Raw genomic sequence first — 22,884 nt, forward strand, 5'->3', positions numbered from 1 at the left:
ATGCTCCCAGGAGAGGGACGAGCAAAATTCCAAGATCCACATCTCCACTGACACAAAACTGCTCCCCATGCTCACTGCACGAGTGCTCTGCGCTGTGCCACAGGTCCCTGCTTCGCCCAGCGCACAACCGCACGCCTTGTCCTCCTCTTCCTTCTCACTGCCGAGGTCAGACACCAAAACTTCTGTATTGGAAATGCCCAAAGAGCAAATTAGCAGTAACAAAGCTTACAATGAAAGGCATAGCTGGGATCCCGCACACCATCTAACAGATCCGGGCTGATGTATTAGCGGTCTGCCATTTGGCTGTAAGGACCATACGCACGGCCCTATTGTCTGAACCTGCAGGCTGACGATACGAGAGCTCGCAAAATGTGCAAGTATCATCACAATTTACAGAGGTACTAATACCCCGAACTGACTCCACAACACAGCAAGTTTTGAAACACACGCTGTCTACGCGACATCCGATTCTTGTTGGCTAAATAGACATTAGAAAAGAACACATCTTCCCCCTAGTTTTTTGCCTTATTCTGCTACTCCATAGTATTTTTTTTCTTTAATAGGCTGTGCTGGCCTTTGTTGCAGGGAAGGCAAGAAAAAAAAGTGTGAAATTCAGTTTCAGAAAGAACACAGCTCCTTTTAAATTCCAGCAGACATTAGGGTACTGTTTATTAGTAGCATGACAAATAAAATCCTGTGTCTAAGTAGAGAGAAGAGCAACAAGAGCATGAAAATGCAGCATTTTTACTTCAGCTGGAACGTATTTGGAAGCCAACTGGCACTTCTGATAGAACTTTTCATCAGAAACTAGGAAGTAAGGCTGGGCATTTAGCTTTTGTGTTAGGCTTTTACTGTTACAGAATAGCCCCGCAGAGCTCTCTCAAGAATCGCATCAACCTTACCTACCTCTGCCTCTGAAGTTATTTCAGTTCTCTTATATCAGATTTCTACCAATTACAGAAATGCAACTATTCTCTGATCTCTTTAACCTTACTGACAAGTGCGTCCTCTTTGGCACAGGGCAACAGACTTCAGCAAGAGTCCAGAGGCTATTTTCTGCTATTTGGAGGTGAAGGGAATTCCTCCTCCTTACAGGGAACATAACTGCTAGACAAACAGCACTGCAGATTTACATGCAGCAGAACTGCAAAGACAGATTGTAACCTAGCTGGTTTAATTCCTGACACACCACACAATCACTTTGGTTCAGAAACAAAGGCACAGTCTTTTGGAAGTATTTTGAACAAACTTAACCACTGGACCACTTTTTTTTTTTTTTTTTTTTTTTATCTTGTTATACACTGGTAACAACTGGCTCTGAGGAAATGCATTTACTGTCAGGTGTCTGGACTTCAAATTAGCAGCAGCAGCAGCAAAGACTCTCTATTGCCTTTACAGAAAAAACTACCAGAAAAATTGTGGTCATTTTCTGCTAGTTATGCACAGTTCTCCAAGGTCATGTCACCTCCTCACACAAGTCCAGTAGTGAATTGCAGAACACAGAACTGCCTTTTCTGTCATTAAATTGCTCTGAAATGATGCAAGGGAGAGATTCGGTGAGAAAACATGTCCTCTCAGTCTGTAGCTGATCCAACATACTTCCACATTTGAATAAAAGAACATACAATTAATCTCGGAATGGAGGGGCATGTAACAATGGTATCCCAACTCCTCATGGCAGTGCGACAAAGCCAGCAGATTCCACAGGAAGGAAAGCATCTCCACACGGTTCAGGCAGATAACACACCTCCACCACTCTTTGTGGTAGGGCACACACTGAGGCCCAGAAGCACAACACCCCGTGCTTCCCTCCTAGGCCATGGTCAGGCCTAGTTCTTCAAGCAGGAGCTAGTGTGTGGCGAGAGCTCAGACCCTGCTGGTCAGAACAGCTCCCCTGCTTTCCTCCTCCAATAGGACAGGATTGTATCCTCCAAGAGATACAGCACCCACTTCTGAGGAAAAAGTGGATTATTAACCCTTCAAACAAGGAGTTAGCCGGCAAAGCTGAAGAGGCCCCAGTGCTCAGCTGTGGTGGTACATCTGCAAGAGTCTCCTGATAACCTGTCATAATGCCGACAGCTCTGGGCTGCCTAACATTTCCCTGGTCCCCCACAGGCAGGGAAGGAACACATTTGGGTTGCCTGAATCACACAGAAGATTCTTCTCATCAAAACACACCACTGAACCTTTCTGTGAAAGCACAGCCAAACTACTTAATGCTTCATTTCTGCATAGGCAGGCTTGGGCACAGAAACTTACCAAAGATTTAGAGAGGACAGCTAACCAAAGTGGGAGGAAGAATTTTTCCCCTCACCCCCACATTTTTATTTTTTTAATTAAAAAGACCATTTGTTTCAAGTAAATTGCCTTAGGACTTACAGTTTATAATTACAAATAAAATACTTTTTGGTCGGTTTTCTCAGTTCAATAGAACTTTTTGTTGCTTAGACAGCTAAATGTCATGGGATTTTTAAGAAAGGTTAAAATTCTGCATCCTTTAACAATTAATGGTACCCAAAGAAAAATTATATAAAACCACAACCAGTGCCATGTTTTGCAAGAGCTACTATACTGGCTTCAGTTAGGTTCCCTGCACCAGAAAGCCAGTTCAGTATGCTAGTCCAGACCTTCACAGCTAGTCTTGTTTTTAAAGCTGCTTCGACCCATCACTTTCAGGGATTAGCAGCAAGTTGTTTTCTAGGTCCTTGAATAAAGTCAAAACCAGGTGTTTATCATTTCACATGAGATAAAAAAGTCTGAGAACAACAAAAAGGAAAGATAATCAATTACTGCCTCTTACTTTAAGATGACTGCATTTTACTGTCAAAGCACGTATACATAGTTAACTTGATTTTGAGCAGCTGGCAAATTAGTCTTAAACATAAATAACCATTCAAGGGGGATTTCTTGTAGTGTGAGTTATCATTATTACCCAGCCTTAAAAGCCTTTATTCTCCTTAGGCTTTCTAATCCAGATTCAATATTCTGCAAACAATATTCACCACAGGCTGGCCTATTATGCCTAGAAATCCTAAGCACCACATACAATTTCAATTATTTCATTAAAGTATTGATCATGGGTTTCACTGCAATGCCAGGAAGAGCCCTCACAGTATCGAACTCAGAGAAATTCAAATATCCAGCAAGAAAATGGTTTAACTCATTCTCAAAGACATTTTCCCACATGCAGCATTCAAATGTTAAGCAATGACATCACGTTTTTCCCCTTAAGGACATCTGTGGTCTGAAGTAGCTTCAAATTAGAAGTTCAGTCTTCTTGCTTTCTGAAACCTTTCCAGTCCTCCAGGATGAAACAGTTACCTCACTTGAAATATAATCAAAAAGAAGTCGATTGGGTTGTAGTACATATCATTCCAAAGGGGAACTGGGAATTCAGAAACAGATAAACCTATTTCATAACTTCTTTGGCTGTTGTTCTCCCCTTCTCTCCATCTTTTCTAGAGCATATTTGCTCCCTTTCTTTCAGTCCATAACCCAGGGGCAATGACTAGAACAACACTGACCAAAAAGCCCAGGAAGAGGAGAAACCTGAAAAGTTACTTTTATTGACTGGGGAATGACGTGTGAAGAGGAGTTTATTTCAGTATTTTATCTTAGGACATAGCCAAAGCAAGGAAATTACATCTGTTAACCAGAGCATTTTATTAAGTGTTACTTACTTCATCCAAAACACACTCTGAACATGAAAATCAAGGCAGCTACAAGAAAGCCATTTAAGAGCCAGCAGTGTGATTGCAGTCTAAGTGATTCCAACAGTCATCTTCAAACACACAGTTACGAAAATGAAAAGGCACATTGTACAGAAAGAACATCGTTTACACAACTGAGAATCGTTTTGCCCATCACCAAAAACTCCTCTGTGTAATGTGACATTTTCCTCTAAGGGAAAGACACAGAAGCAGACAAAAAAAGAACAAAGTTTTTGTGATTGGTATTTAAAAACTGTGCTTTAGCTATAGGAGCACATGATAAGAGTATCTAAAGAAATTAAAGAGAGGTTAACCAATTTGCTTAAGATGACAGGAATTGATGTAATTTACAGAGGTTAGTGGCATGCTAGCTGCCATTCCATAAGTGTGGTTTTCAGACAGAATCTCATCCTTTGAACTGCTACAGTTTTCTGTTAGGAAATGAACATTTCAGCTGATTACTTTCTGACATACATGCCATAAATTTTTATTTTTTATAGTTACTGGGTAGGTACCAGAAACCTTTTCAACATTTCAGGACAGACAAGTAATTGACTCCATAAAACCTCAGACACAAATCTTTGCTACGATTTCACCTATACCAGGTCCTTGAGAGTGTAAATATTTCATGACTGGCAGACAACAATATCGGCCACAAAACTGCATCTGACCAGCAAGCTTGAATTACTGCCAAGGTAAAAAAACCTGATTCAAGCACCTCAAATCTACATCCTCCTTTCTCATCTGAACTACAGGCTTTGAGACTACTCACATTAGGGCATGAAAGAGAAGACTCTCCCATACAGGAACTGTCAATGACAGACATAAAGCTGCTCCATAAGACCTCTTGTAAGACCTGGCAGAGACACGTCAGCTCCAGAGGAAGCAGAATTGTAGGATCACACATCTCAGTTGCCCCAAAGCCAGTATGGATGGTCTGAAGCCACCTCTGTTCCCAGCTTCTCCTTGGAAAGCCTTTCATAGCCAAAGTGCTATCATCCATGCTTCCTATAGCAGCACAGACTTAAGATTTATCCAGACCACTCTTAACACAGTTCACTATTGACTTGAAAGAGTCACTTCAGATTGGTAAAAATATTTGTCCAACCTTATCTTCCTCCCAAGGCTGCCAAGCACGGCATTAGCTAGTGCCAGCTTTGACCTGCAGTCACATATTTAGAGCTTGAGCAAGCCTATCAGTTACATTTCACAGGAGTTACCAATTCTGCCACCCTTCCGACCCTCAGCAACCCCTGCTATACCTGCACAACAGAATATTTCCTTTCCAGGTCCCTGGTTCACTGCACATCTGCTGTAGAACCTGGTGGCTTCAAACAACTTAGTTCCACAGCATTTCTGATGGCAAGGAAGAAATGCAGAACAGCAACACTCATTCTCAGGAGGGCCTTGACAGGTCAGCTTATGACTTAAAGCACATCAACTTTCACAGGTACAAAGGGTTAGAGATTCTGGATGGATATCTAGAGCTCACAGCAGAGACAGCACGCACTTAGCTGTGCAAAAAGGAGGAACGTGCATCTCCTCAAATCCTGCAGGGCTCCGAGGCAGTTTCCAGAGGTGAGGAGAGGTGCCGTTCTCCAGGCCCTGTTTTGCTAGGGTCACTCATTGTCAAACAGTCGCCAAGCATGACAGATTTTAATCCAGTGAATCTGCTTGTCACCGCATGGGCTTGTCTTCATGCGTATCATGCAACACTGACTTTTCACAGGTGGAATTTAAGCTAAAACTGGCCATTTTGCTCAAACTGTAGACGAAAGCAAACAAAACCAACCAACCAAACACTATTTTCATAATGTTTTAAAACTCCCTACCCTCAACACTAGTCTTATTTGTTAGTACGAAGTTTGTGAAAGCTTGCTTGATTTTATAGCACGTGAGATGAAGTTTGAGCCCAGATAATTGCCGGTGTAGAGGAACACTATCTTCAGCACTTGGGGGGCAAGCGAGGACTAAGTCTGACTGCAAATCTTTCAAATCCTCAGCTCTAGCTTGTAAGAAAGAAGTGGTGTTCAGAGTACTGCCCGTGGGCTATCCAAGTATTTACTTATGAAATTTCAACATTCAGCAAAGGAATGCAAGATAGGAAGAGATGTAAAGATGGCACTAGATCAAAATATATTGAACAGCCAAAACCCACAAACAGAACCATACTTGTGTCCTTCCCTTTTTTGAATAGAAGTTATTTGTAAGTGCAAATACAACTCCTGGATTATTATATTCAAGAGGAAAAAAACTACTTTGGAGAGGCACATTGCACACCAACAGGACATCCACACTCGTTGCACACGTATTTTAAAATGATCCAGGTGAAATACTGCTACACTCTTTGTTCACATAATCCACGGGGACTGTGAGACTGGCAGCATGCTCCCAAGGCCACTGACAAAGCACATACCAAGACATGCCACTGCTCACAAGTGAAGTCTGAAAAGAGAAAACATGAATGCCAAACCCAACGAACACCACAGTGCGTGCTGTGTTTGGCCTGTACCACTAACTGGAAGACCTTCCTACTATAACTTTAAAAGGAATGCCCAAAAATAAAAGTCATAATAATTTTGAAAGGACCATTTATTTTAACAAATCACTTAGCATCACACTCTACAGCACAAAGGACACTTGTTTAAGAACATGCCTGTTTGGAGGCTATCTGCTTTATGACAGACATGTAGCGCCGTAAGAAAAAATTAGCAACAGAATGAAGATTTTGTTAATTCAGAACGGTTTTATCCATTAAAATGCCCTGAGCTTCTAAATGTCACAGTTAATAAAAAAAATTAGAAAGACTTTGCTGGGCTCTAAGATACTTTGCCTACAGCCTATGATGTCTCATGTCAGCCCCAATACGGAAGGTCTGGAGAAGCAGAATAAAGCAGTCTAGATGCACCCGTTTTATTCATGCTGCTAATATGATCATTAGAAACAGCCTAAAATAATACTAAACTGCTGAGTTCTTTTAAGTGAAGGAAATGCAAGCTGGCTTACCACCGAACTGCCTGATTCTTATCCTTCTGTTCAACGAGCTGTGATGTTATTTATGACTGTATTAAAACCTACTGAGTTGTAATAAGGCAGTTTCAGTACCTCGGAGTGCTCGATCACCGTGCTCGCTAGTGTAAGACAACCCAAGTCACCTTCATGCAAACTCAACCGGCTACGATCTGAAGCATTCTGCTAAATACCAGAATTGGGATTTTGTTTTTGGTACTTTGGCAAGCCACAAAGGTGCGTACAGCCCTTACACAGGGGCAGGCCTCCGCTCTAGAGGAGAATTAACCCAGCCAGCCGAATTGATGCCACAGAGCATCAAAGCTGAGAACTGTGCTGTCAGCATTACTGCTGACAGGTGATGGCTTTTCCTAGTAAGCAGAGTGCTTATGTCCCTGACACTTCCATTAAGCAACATTACATATTTTATTTCCTGACATCTCACTCACAAAGAAGGTGTTAGAGCAGACATCACAGTAGCCACAAGAGATTAAAGGTAACAGCAGTAAGAAATTAAGTATGTTTATTGCACTCATCTTAAACCACAATGAAATTTAGCGTTTTAGTTGTTTCTTAGCTAAAGGAATGCTGCCCTAACACTTTTGTAACACCAAGATGTATTTAATGCAAAGAGCCATAATGTTGTGTGACCTCACCTTTACACCCCATGATCTTATTCCCGTAACAGCCAGATGGTGGCTATCTTCTGGCTCCCAGGAGGAAAAAAAAATGGAGAAAGCACACACAAGACTATCGTAGGCTCATTTGTTAAAGAAGGATGGCAACATTTCAGCCCTTTAAAGATCTCAGGCCCTACATACACCGAGATACAGCATCACGATCTATTTTATACCGACAAAAACAACACCCAGCCGCTCGGCCACTTCTGTAACCTTCCGCACACCTGCCCCTCCGTGTCTCACAGAGATGAGCTGTTGAAAACCCTTCTCCTCATGTTATTTCACATATGGCAGGCAAATAATCAGTTACACTGTGAAATGAGAAGCACCCGTCCACATAAGTGACCCTTGATAGGCCAGAGGACGGAGCATTCGCAGCACCATCACCTGAACTGGGGAAAGCTTTGGACACAAATTCAGTCAGCTGCGGTTGGCTCTGCTCAGCCAGCCGTAACCAAAAAGTGCAGTCAGAATCATTACTTCAACAGATGTTGCACGAGCACGTTTTTTTTAAATCAGGAATACTTAAAAGAGAGGCTGTGAAAAATGTGCTATATGAAAAGCTGGCTTGTCCAGCACATAGCCGTGCCCCAGTTAACAGCAGCCTTTTCAGCGCTGACTCTGTACAAGAGCAAGGGCCTGCGAGCTCTTGATGCTCCGCTGGGTGCACTCCTACTGATGGCAGGGTTAGGACTCTCCTGATGGGACTCGAATCACATTTTGTGGCGTGGCACCACACTAATTCCACCTTCCGTAACATTTTACAGAAAGCTCTTGTCAAGGGTTTCATCTGAACTTCAAAAAAGCACAAACAACAGCTCACCAGGAGAGGCACTTTACGAGATACAAAGACGGGTGTGTGTTATCATCCCTGTTCTCCAAAGGTTAGCTGCAGATCAGTATTGCCAAGAAATTCAGAAGTATTGGTTTTGTCAGAAGATCAAAACGTCTCTTGCGAGAGACATTTAGGGCCTCCAGGCTTGGTCTCAAAAGAATCCTATTTTAAACCACACTGGTGTAACCCTTCAAATGCTGCTACAAGAACAGAACTAGGTTCCCAAGGGGAAATAGGCACTGCACCTTCCAGCACAGCCATATTAGTGTGGAAAATACACGTTATCGCCTCTAGCCACTGGAAAACAGGCAACACTGCACGTGTATCACAACAAACTTGTCACCACTGATTGATGATGTACACAAACTTTTAGCTTCCTAAGAGAGTGTGGAAGCATAACCCAGCTCCAGGCAAGCAGAGCCTGGACAATTAGATAGAGGTAGAGATTAGATGTGGAATAACTAGATCCTAACTCACTCTCTCCACCTTCCTTACCCCTTTTTATACTTCAAGTATAAAACCATTTTAGCATATCATTATTTTACAGGATGGAATAAATAGTCTGAGATCTTAATGCTTTAAAAACGCAAATAGGCACACACCGAACTGTGTTGATTTTAACTGAAAGTTTGAACGGAGGAATAAAGCAAGGGAGCTGGAGGAGAGCAGACCTGGTGGCAGCGGCACCAAGGCCCCCACAGCTTGGTGTGCGCCCACCAGCGGTGTGGTGCGGGACACGGGGCGCCGCCAGGGACCGGCTGCGGACACCACGTGCGCCCCAGGCCACCGCTGCCAGCCCGGCTCGGGACCGGTCTCACGGGCTGAGCTCTCCGTAGTGGCTGCAGAGCACGACGGCTTCTCATTTAATTTCCTCTGACACGAATGTAATTAGTGCTCATCAACAGCACTCTGCGCAAATAAACTAACTTGTAATAAGTGAGGACAACGGGGAATTGACTTCCAAAGCACGTTGCTGCTCCAGGCCACCAGGGCTGCAAGGAACACTATCAGCCACCTCTGCTGCCAGAAGTCCACGTGTCACAGAACTGTACCCCCCAAAAACGGGCGTAAATAAGCAATAGGTTGAATAATAGCCAATTTTGCTTCTGCCTTACCCCATCTGGTGGCCTACTGCTTACGTACAGCTGGAAGCAATAGTCAATTGAGGCACGCTACCGGGAATTGCAGCACTAGAGAAATAAATGTGGTGCTAGATGAGCTGCGGTGCCCTAACAGTTCTCTGCTGCCGTTCCCTGGGTGCCGTGGCAGTCGCGCTTCTCACTGCATCTTGGTGGAGCACCTCGACGCCGCGCACTCACACCACGCAGAGCCATCGGGACCGGGCGCCACCACCGCAGCCCCACCAGCTGGTCCTGGCAGCCTCAACTGAAGCGGTAAGTGGAATTAATACCAATTCCTGGAGAAGGTGGAAACTCAGAGAGACTTTTTAAGGATAAAGCCCGGGAGCAGCCTGACTCAGGCCGAAGCCTTGTCTGGAAGCTGTCCCCTCGTTCCTTACATTAAATACCGCAGAGAGAGGAGGAAGGCAGTTCTGAGCAGCAATCCACATGGGAAGCATCGCTTAGCACAGAGCACCCACTTAATTTAATAAGAAGCACTCCAGAGCAGAAGGCACCACTTTTCTTCCCTCAAAAAGCCAATATACATTAGAAAAGCATAAACTCTTTTGAAAAGCCACAGTAGCATGATTAAATACTATTTTTCCTTTTACACAATAAACCATACAGGGCTGCACCCTTCAGGAATATATGAACTTTCATGTGAAAGGAGCCCATTAACTGCTGCACAATGAATGGTGCCTGTGGTCTAAGATTCATTTCCTTTTAGAAACACAGAAAGGACGGAGAGCTTACGACTGCTGCACACAACTGCTGACTCACTCAAGGTCACTTTACTTCTTCCCTGAACAAACTGTTTCTTTGAGACCCAGCCTATCGTGGTATTTCAGAAGACTCTAGTTTCAGTGGGAGTCAGGAAGCCCAATTTTGGTAGGTTGTGCCAAATTTGCAGGACTCAGTATTATTTCAAATTTAAGTCAGAAATATTTTTTTTTCTTAAAGTACTGTTCAGAAATGAAAATCCATTTTGGCAGGGTAGGGAGAGGGGATTAAGTTTCACAGAGGTCATTTTAAACAAGCCTACAAGTACTTCCAAAGCCCTTAAAAGTAGATTTTATACAGATTTGTGTCATGTCAGCATGGCTATCAACTAGATTTCAAGAGGCACAATTTCCAAAAAATAGTCAAGTAGTACTAGATTAGTACTAGAAATAGTTGAAATTATTGAGTTACGATAGAGATAACTGGTGTATTTTTTAAAACTAAGTCTCACTTCTAAGAATTTGCTGTTTATCAAGACAAGAACAAACTTCAAAGCCCTTTCTGAAAGGACAGCAGAGCACTACATGGCTTCAGCAACACAGCCCCAGTTCGCACAGGGCTGCAGCAGCAGTAAGAGAAGCTCTGCTCCACTGGATTTGAAAAGAGGATTTCCACTTGCTTCCTGCTTCTCTCTTCCTCTAAAAAGAATGGGAAACCTTGTTCAGAATCAGCCACGAAGTCCGTAAAGTTTTGATGGTTTCAGCTAGGAATTTCCAGGTGACTTCTAGGAAGAAAGCCTGAAACAGAACCTTTGATTCATGCACCTTGATGCACAAACTTCCTATCACATTCCTAGTTCACTCCTGATTCGGAGTCAGGATAACTTCTGCTTTTATACCACCACAAGTGCACTGAGCACAGCGGTTTACTGGAAGGCCTTTCACTGTAACTAGGAAACCAAAAAAGTCAGTGTTAGATAGGGAGGGAAAAACACTCCCAAAATCGCTGTGAGGATTTTCTAGAGCTTACGGCAATGACTCCAAGTCTTTTAAAGATGCTTGCGTGCCCAGCACCTTCTGAGACCCCAAGCCCTCCTATCAAGGCCACACAGCTCCCTCCCGATAGCCTATGACGCTTTTTGGGGAGCAGATCTGCCTCCCTCCATGTTCAGAAGGAAGAGAGAGATACGAATACATTGCCCCAAGACAGAAAAAAAATACTCTTTAAACCATTGCTTTTTTGTTTGTGTTTTTTAAACACAAGATGCATTTCTGCTCACTTCAGTGTGTTCGTTTTTGGATACATTGCAGATTCCAGTTTTTATTTTATTTATTTAAAGCATTCCAGCTGTACTTGCTGAACAAGTTTACTACTTCCACTGGATGCCAGTAGCAGGTTTACTTTCAAGAGAGAGCCTGCCTTCCACAGACTTTCTAGCAGCAATTTGTTTCCACATGTAGTAACTGTTGTGTAGGGCGTACGACTGGTTAACGGCTTTAAGACACCTCTGGGACATGAATTGGTGGAAACAAAATACAATATAAACAACACGATTAGAATAATGTGTGAAAACCAGTTTCTATCACTTGACTATTAGCCTCCAGAGAAGCGAACAGTCTAGAAAGGCAGCTTCAACAGCAACTGAGAGCTTTCCCAAGAAATAGACGCTCTTGGAAACCATAATGCCATCTGCTGAGAGATTATGATAGTGCAATGCAAGGAATGACACCCCTGAATGTGTTCTCCAGTGCTTACAGCATTTCATCTGCTAGCTTAATTACTGTAATATCGATGTTGAAAGGCATGCTGCTTCTGGTCATGTTCAAAAATAAAAATAAATTGTTTAAATTGGATAAATTATCCAAGGGTTTTCAAAGAACTACCTGAGACATCACAGCCTACTGATAATCAGCAAGTCAAGGACACTAAATCACAGAGGTCCACAATTAAAATGTTGTTCCAGTATGCTGAAAGGATAAGAGTAGGATGTGGGACACCCAGTTTATTCATTTGGCTGGGACATTCTAACTTTGCAAAAACACTGGTAATTAAATAGCTCTTTTTGATTTATTATGTTTTTAAAGATACTCTATTTTGTGCTCCATATCTTTACAAGCTTGAAAGTTTGTACATAATTCTAAGACAATTCAACTACAAAAATATATCACCAAGTCTCACAATAACAAATAGGTTAAATGTGAAACTGGCATCCAATGGAAGTGCCAGTGACAGCCTGCAGGACCGAGCTGTCACCCCAACATCCCACCAGCACTCTCCACGGAAATGTTTGGAGGCAGCAAGATATTTTTGTAGTTGGTAGCAGAACTGCTGTGAACTAAAGATTGGCAGGATAATGATTCCACGAAGACCACCGGATGGATTATTTCATCCCAATCTGCCACGCATCTAAAATCAGGCTCTGTTTTGCTGGGTCACAAAAAAATGTAATGGAGCACAAGTGCCAAGAACAAGAAGCAGCCATGGGGATGCAAAGGGGATGCATGCATGACAAGCCAGGAGGATGTTTTTCCTTATTTGCACTAAAGCAAGTCTGCCCCTGAAGGTACTGATGAATTACAAGAGGTTCAGAAAGCCTTCTGAAGGATTCAAGATCAGGCAAGCCCCAGATTCAAGATCTAAGCAGAATGCTAGCACAGTCTACTTTTCCTCTAGCCCACAAGTTTCAGGAGTGTTGCAATCTGAGCCTGTCATTAATTATTAAAGGAAGATTTACAGTAATAATAATTTAATTCTCTAAGTCAGACAGACGGAACTAACCAGATCCACTGGCTAGCAATTGATGATGTAAGAAATCCTAAGTGGATGCTGCCACACAGAATTGTTCTTCAGAGAAGTGCAAAGATGGCAGCCTACTGATCCAATTCTAGCTTGACATTTCATTTCTGAGGAATGCCCCTTCTGTGTAAAGAAAAAAAATTTTCTGTAATATTTTTTACTGAAGAATGCTGCATGAATATCTTCCTAAGGAAACACAAACCAAATGTGTTCCATCCTCAGTTCAGGGACAATTTCCACTGCAAGCAGTACAGAGATGCATTACTAAGATGGACCCTTTTGGTCAAAGAACAAGACATGAAGCTGGCACCTATCTCTGAGGGATAAAGAGTTAAAACAGCTACCCATTTCCTCAGCTGGCCCACTACTATTGGGAGGGCAGTGTTCAGCTGAATTCCATCAGGCCACGCTGTCTTAACACAACCTGACATGTTCCTCTTCAAGATCTTGGAATTTTTTTCTCTTCTCTGCTTTTCAGCAGCATACACTAGAAAATAAAATACACCCCAAAAGCCAAATGGTAATCCAAGCACAAAATAATATTTAATTATATAGTGGGGGGTGGTGGGGAGACTGAGTAATTTATTTCATTATTTTTTTTAAAGTAAAAGACTCACCAGGTCCTTCGCAGACAACACAATACTGGTTTTTGTTTCAAGTTCATAACTTGGCTCTTAAAGCAGTTGATAATGAACCAGCAGGCATTATTTTAAATCAACCAGTTTTATTAAATGAGCCAGAAAGGAAAGAGGCAGGGCTAATTACCAGCATTCCTTGATGAATTACCTAGCGGTGTGTGGTAAATCTCTGGGCGTCTTTGTCTTTATCCCCAAATTTATCCCTTACTTATTTCTCAAGAGGTTAAAGGACATGGGGCTAATTAAGGCACCAATCCAATGACAGACAGAATCGTTCAAGGTAAGGCTGGTTTTTACTCTTTCAAGCTTTTGCATCTCTGCCTGGTACTTCTTAATCTAATTTCTTTTTTTTTTTCCCCTTAATATAACTGCTGGGGAGGGGGAGGAAAAGCGCTAATCTTGTCACGGTCAGGCAGGTTGAAATTGCCATGCAGTGCTGGGCAAAATGCTGCATATTTGTAATTTAGCCAATAAGAAATTCCTTAAGCCTCTCCTGAATGGCAGGAATGTCTCTAGCTTGTCACTTTGAATTCATTCACTACACAGGTTCAGCGTCTCGGAGAATAATGCTGCCAAACTAGCTGAAGAACTGAAATATTTGCGAGTGTACATAATGCCTGAAGATTACTTTAAGCAGATCTGAGTTTTCGCATTTCAACATTTAACGTCTGTCAAAGCCGTTGACAGAGGCCTCCCCAGACCTCCACATGACTCCCCCCGGCCTTCAGCGCCGTGGGGGGCTCCGGGCTCTGCTTGCTGCCCAGGGAGCTGCGGAGGCAACCAGCACAACCACAGTGACCAGCACTGACCCCTTCCGTCTTCTTGGCTCAACCAGTAAAGGGTGGTAAGGTGGTTTTATTTTAAACTGACTTGGGCTGAAACAGCGTTTGATACAACCTAGGCAACACACGCACTGACACCCATAGGAAAAGGAGATTTGGGATGAAGGGTGAAGGCAGGGTTTGCACTAGCAGTCAAGCAGTCAGACACTTGTACACAGAAGTACGTTGCCCCCTTGAATTCCACGCATGTTTAACGTCCAATAACCTCTGCGTTGAGCAAGAGTTTACATTTTACCTCTAGTACTCACCACAGATGTTAGCGCCAGTTCTCATTCTGGAGAAGCTTACAACCGACAAAGCAAGCAAAAGATTGAAGGCCCGAGAGATATCTTACTTACGTGAAGGCTTAAGACAGGCTTTAGAGGTTCTGTGGTTAAAAGCAAGTTTTTCTTTCTGAAGAATGTGCTGTGGGCTGAAGTTACACTCACCGACTCTGTTGTGTTGTATCTGCAGTTCAGCAAGACCTGGTCTGGCAAATCACTTCTCCGAGTTACAATTACAAATAGGTGCCAGGCTTGCTTAACATACTGGCACACACCGCTATCTACTATGGTCAGGCTCGATTAAATCAACTTTTGATCAGATAAGCATTTCCACAAACACACATTTACTGTAGCAGATGCTACCACACGTTTATCTTGACATCCCATTGTTCCTGTTCTACAGAACTGTAGGACAGATAGATTGATCTCCCATACAATGAAGTCTCATGGTAATTATTACACCAGTAATACTACTTCTAACTGCACAGCCTTCCCTGGTAAGCAGAAGGACTACATTAACACCACAGGTCGCTCTTCGTAACAGAGCACGCTGGAAAAGGTCTGGGAGGAGGCATTTTTCAATACTTGTCCATAGTCATTAACATCACTCAGAAGGCATGCTTGGCATTTCAAAAGAAATACAGGGTATCTGATGCAAAGAGCTTATCGGGGTGGCGCATTTAAAACCTGAATGAACAATGACACGAGGGTTAAAGCAAGAGGCCAGCCGGGCCTCCCGCATTGTCCCAGACAGCCCGGCTGCGCCGCTGCGCTTCTGTTGACTCTAGAAAAGCTGCTGGAAGGAGAAAGATAAGCGTGAGCTACAGCAGTGCCAGGGGTGGCAGTAAGATGGGTGAATGGACCCACTCTGGCATCAGTGGCGATCAGCCTGCAACGCTGCCGTGAGATGGGCAAAGAATAATAAAGCAAGAGCGGAAATGCAGTAAACACTGGTTGGTTCTAGACTTTGAAAAGGAGGTATTGCAGCTGGTTTGGGACCCCAGGCAGAAGAAAACCTGGGATGGATGTCTGCTGCCCACTGGTGATGTTTTCAATCCTGCCTGACCTGGTAATGCTGTCAAAGGAATTACTTTGCAGTTCTGCAGGCCGAGGATGCTCCCAGACATAAGGGTCAGCAGACATACTAGGACTACAGGTGTAAAAATGATTTTGTGATATCAAGAAGGAAGACATTAACAGATGAAGCTTGAGACCCACTACAGGAAAACTTTTTAACAGACCAGCTTCCCTACAAACCTAGGGTGGATTCTCTCAATTTCTAATAGCCAAGGGTTTCGTCCCCTGTAACAAACTGAGCTCGACAAGGATTAACAGCAGCACTGTTCTGCGGATGGACGACCTGGGAGCAGGACTAGCCTCTCATCACTTCTCACAGGTGACAGGCAGAGACCTGATGCCCAACCTCCTCCAGCACCGGGCTGACCCCACTTACAGAACTGCGGGGATCTGTTCCCAGAGGTCAGCCCTGCAACACCCAGCACTGAGAGCTGCAGAGGTGCTTCTGCTCCAGCAGGAAAGGAATCCTACCGGGCAGGAGGATAAACAACAACAACAGGAACAACTTCTTGCTATCAAGGACACAAAGCTATAATACACCTGTATGGAAGAAACTATTTTATAAAGAAAGCCACTGAAGATATTTTAAGAAGAATTCTGTACAAAAGAAGTTAATTCCTTAAATAAAACGTATTGACTGACTGTGTACATCAGGCTCCTGATTGAACATTACCAGGGCTTGGGACCCTTCCAACAATCAACACATTTTAAGTTACTTTCTCCTATTTCCAAGACAGAGCAAGAAGTTGAAGCAGAGCAGAAGCAAAGAACCTCCTGTGACACCTCCATGTAGCATTAGACCTAACCAGCAGCAGGAGACGGATGAGAAGATGCTTAAAGACAAACTAGCCCGTATGTCTGTGAAATTTAACACCAGTGGAACAGAATGACAACTGAAACCCCTAACAAACCGTCCTGCTATTAGATGAGAAGAGATACTGCTTGATAGGTATTAGCCCCATTCCTAGTCCATCACAAAATTAGGCTTCACTAAGCAACACTACATTTTAATTCCAACAGGTCATTTCCTACCTTGTCAAGCTACATTACTTGACATAGAAATGATGCAATAAGAAGTCATTACTCAAGAAAATAAAATCCTATTTATTCATATGCCCTTGAATGTAATGGCCACATTATGTAACTTGGAAATTCCTATGCAATGTGACATGGATTAGTATGTATTACTCTTTCTTTCTGTACTGTTTCTAAATGACATTTTAAACATCTTTAAAACAAATACAAAATGCAAACTCATCAACAGTTTCAGCTTCTTTTTAAACCAGTCATTCCAAACTACCATCCTCAGACACTCAACTACTATTCCCCTAATATCGTGAGATACGGGACACAGCAAGCCACACAGTGTAATTACATAATTCAAAGAGTGAACAAAATCAACACGTTGGTTTTTCTTCTCTCTCTTTTTCTAATGTGATTTTAAACTCTATAAAAATCGTCAAAACTAACAACAAAGCAGCTGCCACTTTTGGCCTTATTTGTGTAGTAACGTTCAAAAAGCTTTTTTTAAAGAAAACTGCCTTCCAGATTAACATTTCTCAAAGTGTAAAAATCCCCTTTTTGTCCATCTCATTCTTTAAGGTCACTAAATCCAGACCATCTGGATAATAAAGTTACCACGTGTAGTTCCCTATTCACCTAATTAAAACTTCTGTACAGCTCGTATGGATAATTTGTCTACAGCTAAAAGCAACTGAAGTGTAAAAAGCAGCTCCGGGGAAATGATGTCACTACAACCAGGTTACTGCTGCCAGAGCTGGCTGTCAGCCTATCGGCACCAGGAAGATCCCAATTTACTGTTAAACACATCTTTTGAGCCAAGCAACCTGTTTCATCATCATCATAAATCATATGAACTTTCCAGTAAAATCCTATTCGCACTGAAACATCAGCAGAAAATGTTTTAATGTTTAAAATAAATTACAGAACATGACTTCGAGCCTGGTATTTAGCACTTTTTTCTGTACAGAGTTGGTCCAGTCTGGTATCAGTAAGGAAAAAAGCAAGAATCTTTAGCTGCTTCCACTAAAAACATAAGCAGCAAAAGTGAGCAAACCAGTCTCTCTTCTCTCAAGCCCAGCAAGAGACCATGAGGACTTGGTTTTGCTAATTTTGGCTGTTCCTTATGTAAAGGTAGATAACGAGGAGTCAGACGTCGTTTTGCGTGTTTCCGCAGCCATTACCTACAACACACGACTCTCTGTTGCCAAAAAGCCCTTGCTGCTAGGTATTACTTTTAATTTACAAGCCAGGTAAGGATGCACTCACATAGTTTTTTGCTCTATGGGGTCAAGCATGCTGCCCAGGACTGGGGACAGATGCTCCCTCTGTGATCCCAAAGGACAAGGATTCACGTTGGAGTCCTTCACATGAATTTAACAAATTCAGGGTGGACAAGCATTAAGAAAAAATAGCTTTTCCCAGGTAATTTTAGACTCCTCAATATACACACTTGCACACACGCTCAAAGTGTACTGTACACACGTTTCCTTTAAAAAATAAATATGTAACTCAAAATTCAAACGCCTTCTTTTTGCTCTGAGATCTACGCTGTAGACCACACTTGAGTATATTCTAGTATCCCCATCAAGTATTAATTTTGGCACTGTCAACACAATACAGTAATACAGGTTCAATAAATAAAAGGACCCTACATTTCCCCCATAAAACAGTCATGCTGAGACTGTCTTGAAATACTGCATCTGCAAGCCTATTTTAAGGCTAAATCTTGGAATACATATCATCGATATAGAGCAGTGATGGGCAAAGTACAAGAATGCATTGTAAGCAAGTTCAATTAACTTATCTGGTAAGAAAATGCTTACCAACTGAAAGCAATTACCAAATATCCAACTGCAATAAAAAGATCTAGCACTAATGCAGAGCAAATAAATAACTTTTCAAAGCTAACGAAAATTTTACTGTCATATTTTTACATCACTTTTTACATTCTTTTACTAACACATTTTCACATTGTTTCACTCTATGTAGACTTACCCTGTGCATGAAATACTCTTTTCTTCTGGTTGAACAAGTTTTTCCCCGAGTAATTAGCAAGCTACATCCCCTTTGACAGAGAGATACTAACAAGCTCCTACAGTTTCCAGTAAGACAAGGAATCCAAAGCTACTAATAGCAAACAAGTCATTTAAGCAAAAAAGGATTACAAAGGCTTGTTGCAAGAGCCTGGAAACTCACCCATATTTCAGATTAAGGCTTTCTGAGGAGCTCTTTTGTAATGAGTTTTGACTCAAATTTTTAAAATATGTATTTTTTAAATGAAATATTTATTTAAATATGTATTAATAATTTCTTCTTTGGAAAAACACTAAGTGCCAGAAAGACTGGACAATGATTTCCAACGGGAAAACTAGAGAAATGGTAGTTTTATAACAAAACCTCCCTCGAGATCTCAAAGTATAAAGAAAAAAATCACAAACTAAGAAGGATTTCTACTCTTCCGTACCAGGACACCAAAGAAAGCTGTGAATCAAGCCACAGTGTGCTTATTTGCAAGACTTTGTTTCCGAAAGTACCTGTCACCCCATCCCTAGGGCACATAAAGTCCATTTCAATGAGAGCTACAACACAGAGCGGGGGAGCCGCCGACGTACCTTGAGGACCTCCATGGGTACCTGCGTGGCGGGGGGCAGGCTGGCGGGGACGCTGACGTTGATGGCAGGTGTCTGGCTGACGGGAACTCTCTGCTGCATGAACTGGGCTGCTTGCTGCTTCTGCTGCTGCTCCCGACGCTCCTGCTCCTGCATCTGCTCACGCATGAGCTGCTGCCGTAGCAGGATTCGTGAGGTCATGCTGGAGGAGCTTAAGGGAGGCTTGGAAGCGCCAGGATGCTCGGAATTGCTGTGGGAAGACCAGAGAGAGACAGCTCAGCTTCTACCAGCGCCTTCATCGCTCAGGGTTTGCAGAATTGTTCTGGGGCACGGAGCAGAATCCGCGAGGATACGCGGCACCACACAACGGGGAGCTCGGAGCCGACCCACCGCAGACACTTAGCGGTGCGTTAGGCTGCCTTAACTTCGCAGCAACTAAACATTTCCAAATGCCAATACCCAGCTGTAAAAAATGATTTACTACTCTTACAGCAACCATCCATGAGAAAAACAAATGCTTTTATAGGTAGCAGCAGGCACTCATATCCCTTTATATCCCTTTTTTTTTTTTTTTTTTTTAAAGTATGGAAAGGATGAACCATGTCTAATGATAGGTATAGGTAATACGCCAGGTCTAATCACCTACCTCAAAATAAATAAAGAAATTCTACCTCTTCCATAAAAGCACAATACAATAAAGTACAGTTATTTTCTGCAAAATACTACCTGGGGGTTGGATTTGCTGACGGTGACATTCTTCATAGCTAGAAACCAGACCCCAAAAGCAGCAGCTCCCACCTGAGGCCTACCAGCATCTCCTGGGTGCGGCGAGATGCAGGAGCAGGCAGCACAAACAGTCACGGCTTTCCTTCAGTCACCCTTACCAAAGCCTATTGTGCTGCCCGGGCGAACACACTACGCACCTTCACCTGCTAAGAGCCCTCGACAGACCGAACATCCCAGCGGGTAACACGGGACAAACCCAGGAGTTTGCCATAAACCGCAAAGACGCCTCCTGAAAGACCCCACCACTTTGTTCGCCCCCAGGAGCAAAACTCCATTTACAAGACATTTCTGTAGCGTCCTTAAGATGGAGCAATTAAGGGAGGTAAATACCAAGCTACACATCCTTGGAGGGAAGGAAGTTAGCAGCGGCTAGGAACCCTTGACTCCGCGCATCCACATGAGAAGGCGCCACAGCGCGTGTAAATGACGGCACTTGGTTTCTAATCCCAACTGAGGACGGACGCCCAGTGCACAGGCAGGGCTCTGGGGAAGGAAAGGCCACGCCGGGCTAGAGGGGAACACGGGATGCCTGGGGAAGCCGGCAGCAGCTGTCCCACTCCAGGAGCGAGCTGCCTGTGAGCCCCCTGCCTCTGCTCCCCGCGTCTCAGTGCAGTGCTGGGCAGCTCGCGAGCCAGCATCCCTCCGGCATCAGCCCCTGGAGGCTGCGGGCATCGAGAGCCACGTCTGCTTGGGCACGCTTAGAAGCCTGTGAGATTTGTTTAGGACCAACGTTGTGTTCATAGGGGAAATGAAAAAGGAGAGCCCACGCTTACTTGCACAAGAGATCAAGAGAGCTCGCCTTCTGGGGGCAGGGAAGGAGCGCTGGGAGGAGACAGCCTTGCTATTTAAGACCTGTCAGGTTGAAACACTCACAGAGACACTGATCCTTTTGATAAAACAAGAGAAAACCTTTGTGGTGAAACTAATGCAGCTGCGGAATAATCGCACTAATTAGCTGCTCAAGACAAGTCATTGACTGTGATACTTGTAAAAACACCACCCTCCCAATTAACGGCAGAGCATTCTCGCATCTCAGCCCAGCAGCCCGTTTCCTGGCCGCAGCCGCGTTTGAACGCACATCTGAACCACTCACGAAGTCTCCCTCCAGTTTGGAAACGTGCATTTGTACGGCTAGGATAGTTACAGGTCTCCAGAAAGGTCTCCAAACCTTTTTGATCGTGTACCCCCAACCACAAAAAAAAAAAAAAAATACTGAGCACACACCCCCAATAGAGAGAAGAGCAGAGAACAGCACCTCCTCTGCTACTGCATGGCCAACAGGAAAAAATGGAATGACAAGTGGGAAGGAGCCCTGCAGATTTGCTTACTTGCCCTTTCCTCATCCCAGCTCACGCTGCCCAGAAACGCTAAGAGCGCCGACATTCCTCCAGCACCGCATTGAATCAAACTCTCTTGCTCTTCTGGGCTACACAGATGTTTTAGGATGCTCTCAGCAGCGAAGGCACCCAAGTCCTGAATGAAGGAATCACTGGGAACAACGTGCTGTCAAACCGTAGCTATTGCCAGCAACGCGTTTGAGTTTAAATAATGCCTGGATCTGCCAGAAACACAGCCTGGAGGCTGCTACACAATACCTGCCTGCCTGCCAAGACGCTCATTTCACAAGCGCTGCAAGTGGAACTGGACGAACAAAACCGCTCCCAACATTCAGCTGTCCTGCGGTTGTCACCTGGGGACCGGGAAGCTCTCAGTGCACGCAGGGCCATCTCTCCGCTTCAGGGCCGAAGCGGCACTTCTCCCGTTCGCTGTAACTCACCGAGAGCAGCGCAGATGAAACGTGGAAGCAGAAAACCGTCTGAAAGCTCCCCTTGGTATTTCATTCTCTAAGGCTGTCCCTCACAACTCCCAGCCTCCATGCCCTGCTCCAGCCGCGCACCACACTGCGCAACGCTCCGAGACGGAACGGAGAGTGCTCTGGGCTTCATCACCACGTACTCTCCCAGAAGCAAAGAGAAGAAACTGTATCAGAAACTCACTTTTACATAAAAAAAAAAAACTTATATCAAACGCTTAGTCAAGAGCGTACCGCAAAGTTGCACTTTGAAAGCTGCCTGACCTTTAAGCGCTGCGCAGGGTGAGACACCGCAGCGCGGTGCAGAGCCCGGGCACGTGGACGCTGAGCTCTCATACGAGGCCTGACTCACCCAGACATTGCGCAGTCAGATCCAGAACCCACACATGCAACTGATACGCGATGCGACTGAGATACTTCCTGCAAACATGGTTATGGATATCATTTAATTGCAATAAATGAAACCGACTCATCCTCTTAATTGACAGATGATTAAACCAGTTATCCATTAGCAGTCTAACAAGCATAGTGTAATACAGACAGAGTTATTAGTTATGAATGTCATATGCCAATTCAATTAATCATTAAGTGATAGCATTCTATTAAATAAATTTAAATTACATATCCTTTGTTCAGACGCCTGGGAAACGTTAGTTACTGTATGCACACACTGTAATGCAGATGGCTGTTACATAATACAAAACAACTGGTCAGATTACAACCAAGTTTTATTTCATTGCTATCAACTCAAGTGATTACAGACCCCATACGGTTTGGAATCATCCTGCCTGTCTAGACGGGTACCAGTGATTTGATTTCTGTCTCCTCAGACAAAAAGCCAAACTAGTCAAAAGTCAGTCAATTTTGTTTTCAATTCTTACAAACTGATTAAACATGTTCTCCAGTACACACGCATTACTTGTCTGGTTTACACACATTTTTCATTACCCGCATATTTGTTA

General features: G+C 43.5%; 1 protein-coding gene across 4 annotated transcripts in view; it reads right to left on the reverse strand.

Moving 5' to 3' along the window:
- The window catches only part of MITF (melanocyte inducing transcription factor), a 102,552-nt gene that overhangs the window by 24,830 nt on the left and 54,838 nt on the right, over window positions 1-22,884 (reverse strand). For all 4 annotated transcript variants that reach the window (XM_035547085.2, XM_035547087.2, XM_035547086.2 and 1 more), the window contains exon 2: window positions 19,327-19,573. In XM_035547085.2, coding sequence (XP_035402978.1) covers window positions 19,327-19,573 — 247 coding nt within the window. The remainder of the gene's footprint in view (window positions 1-19,326; window positions 19,574-22,884) is intronic.

The sequence above is a fragment of the Cygnus atratus genome, chromosome 10, assembly GCF_013377495.2.
Source record: "Cygnus atratus isolate AKBS03 ecotype Queensland, Australia chromosome 10, CAtr_DNAZoo_HiC_assembly, whole genome shotgun sequence".
NCBI classification, from domain to species: Eukaryota; Metazoa; Chordata; class Aves; order Anseriformes; family Anatidae; genus Cygnus; species Cygnus atratus.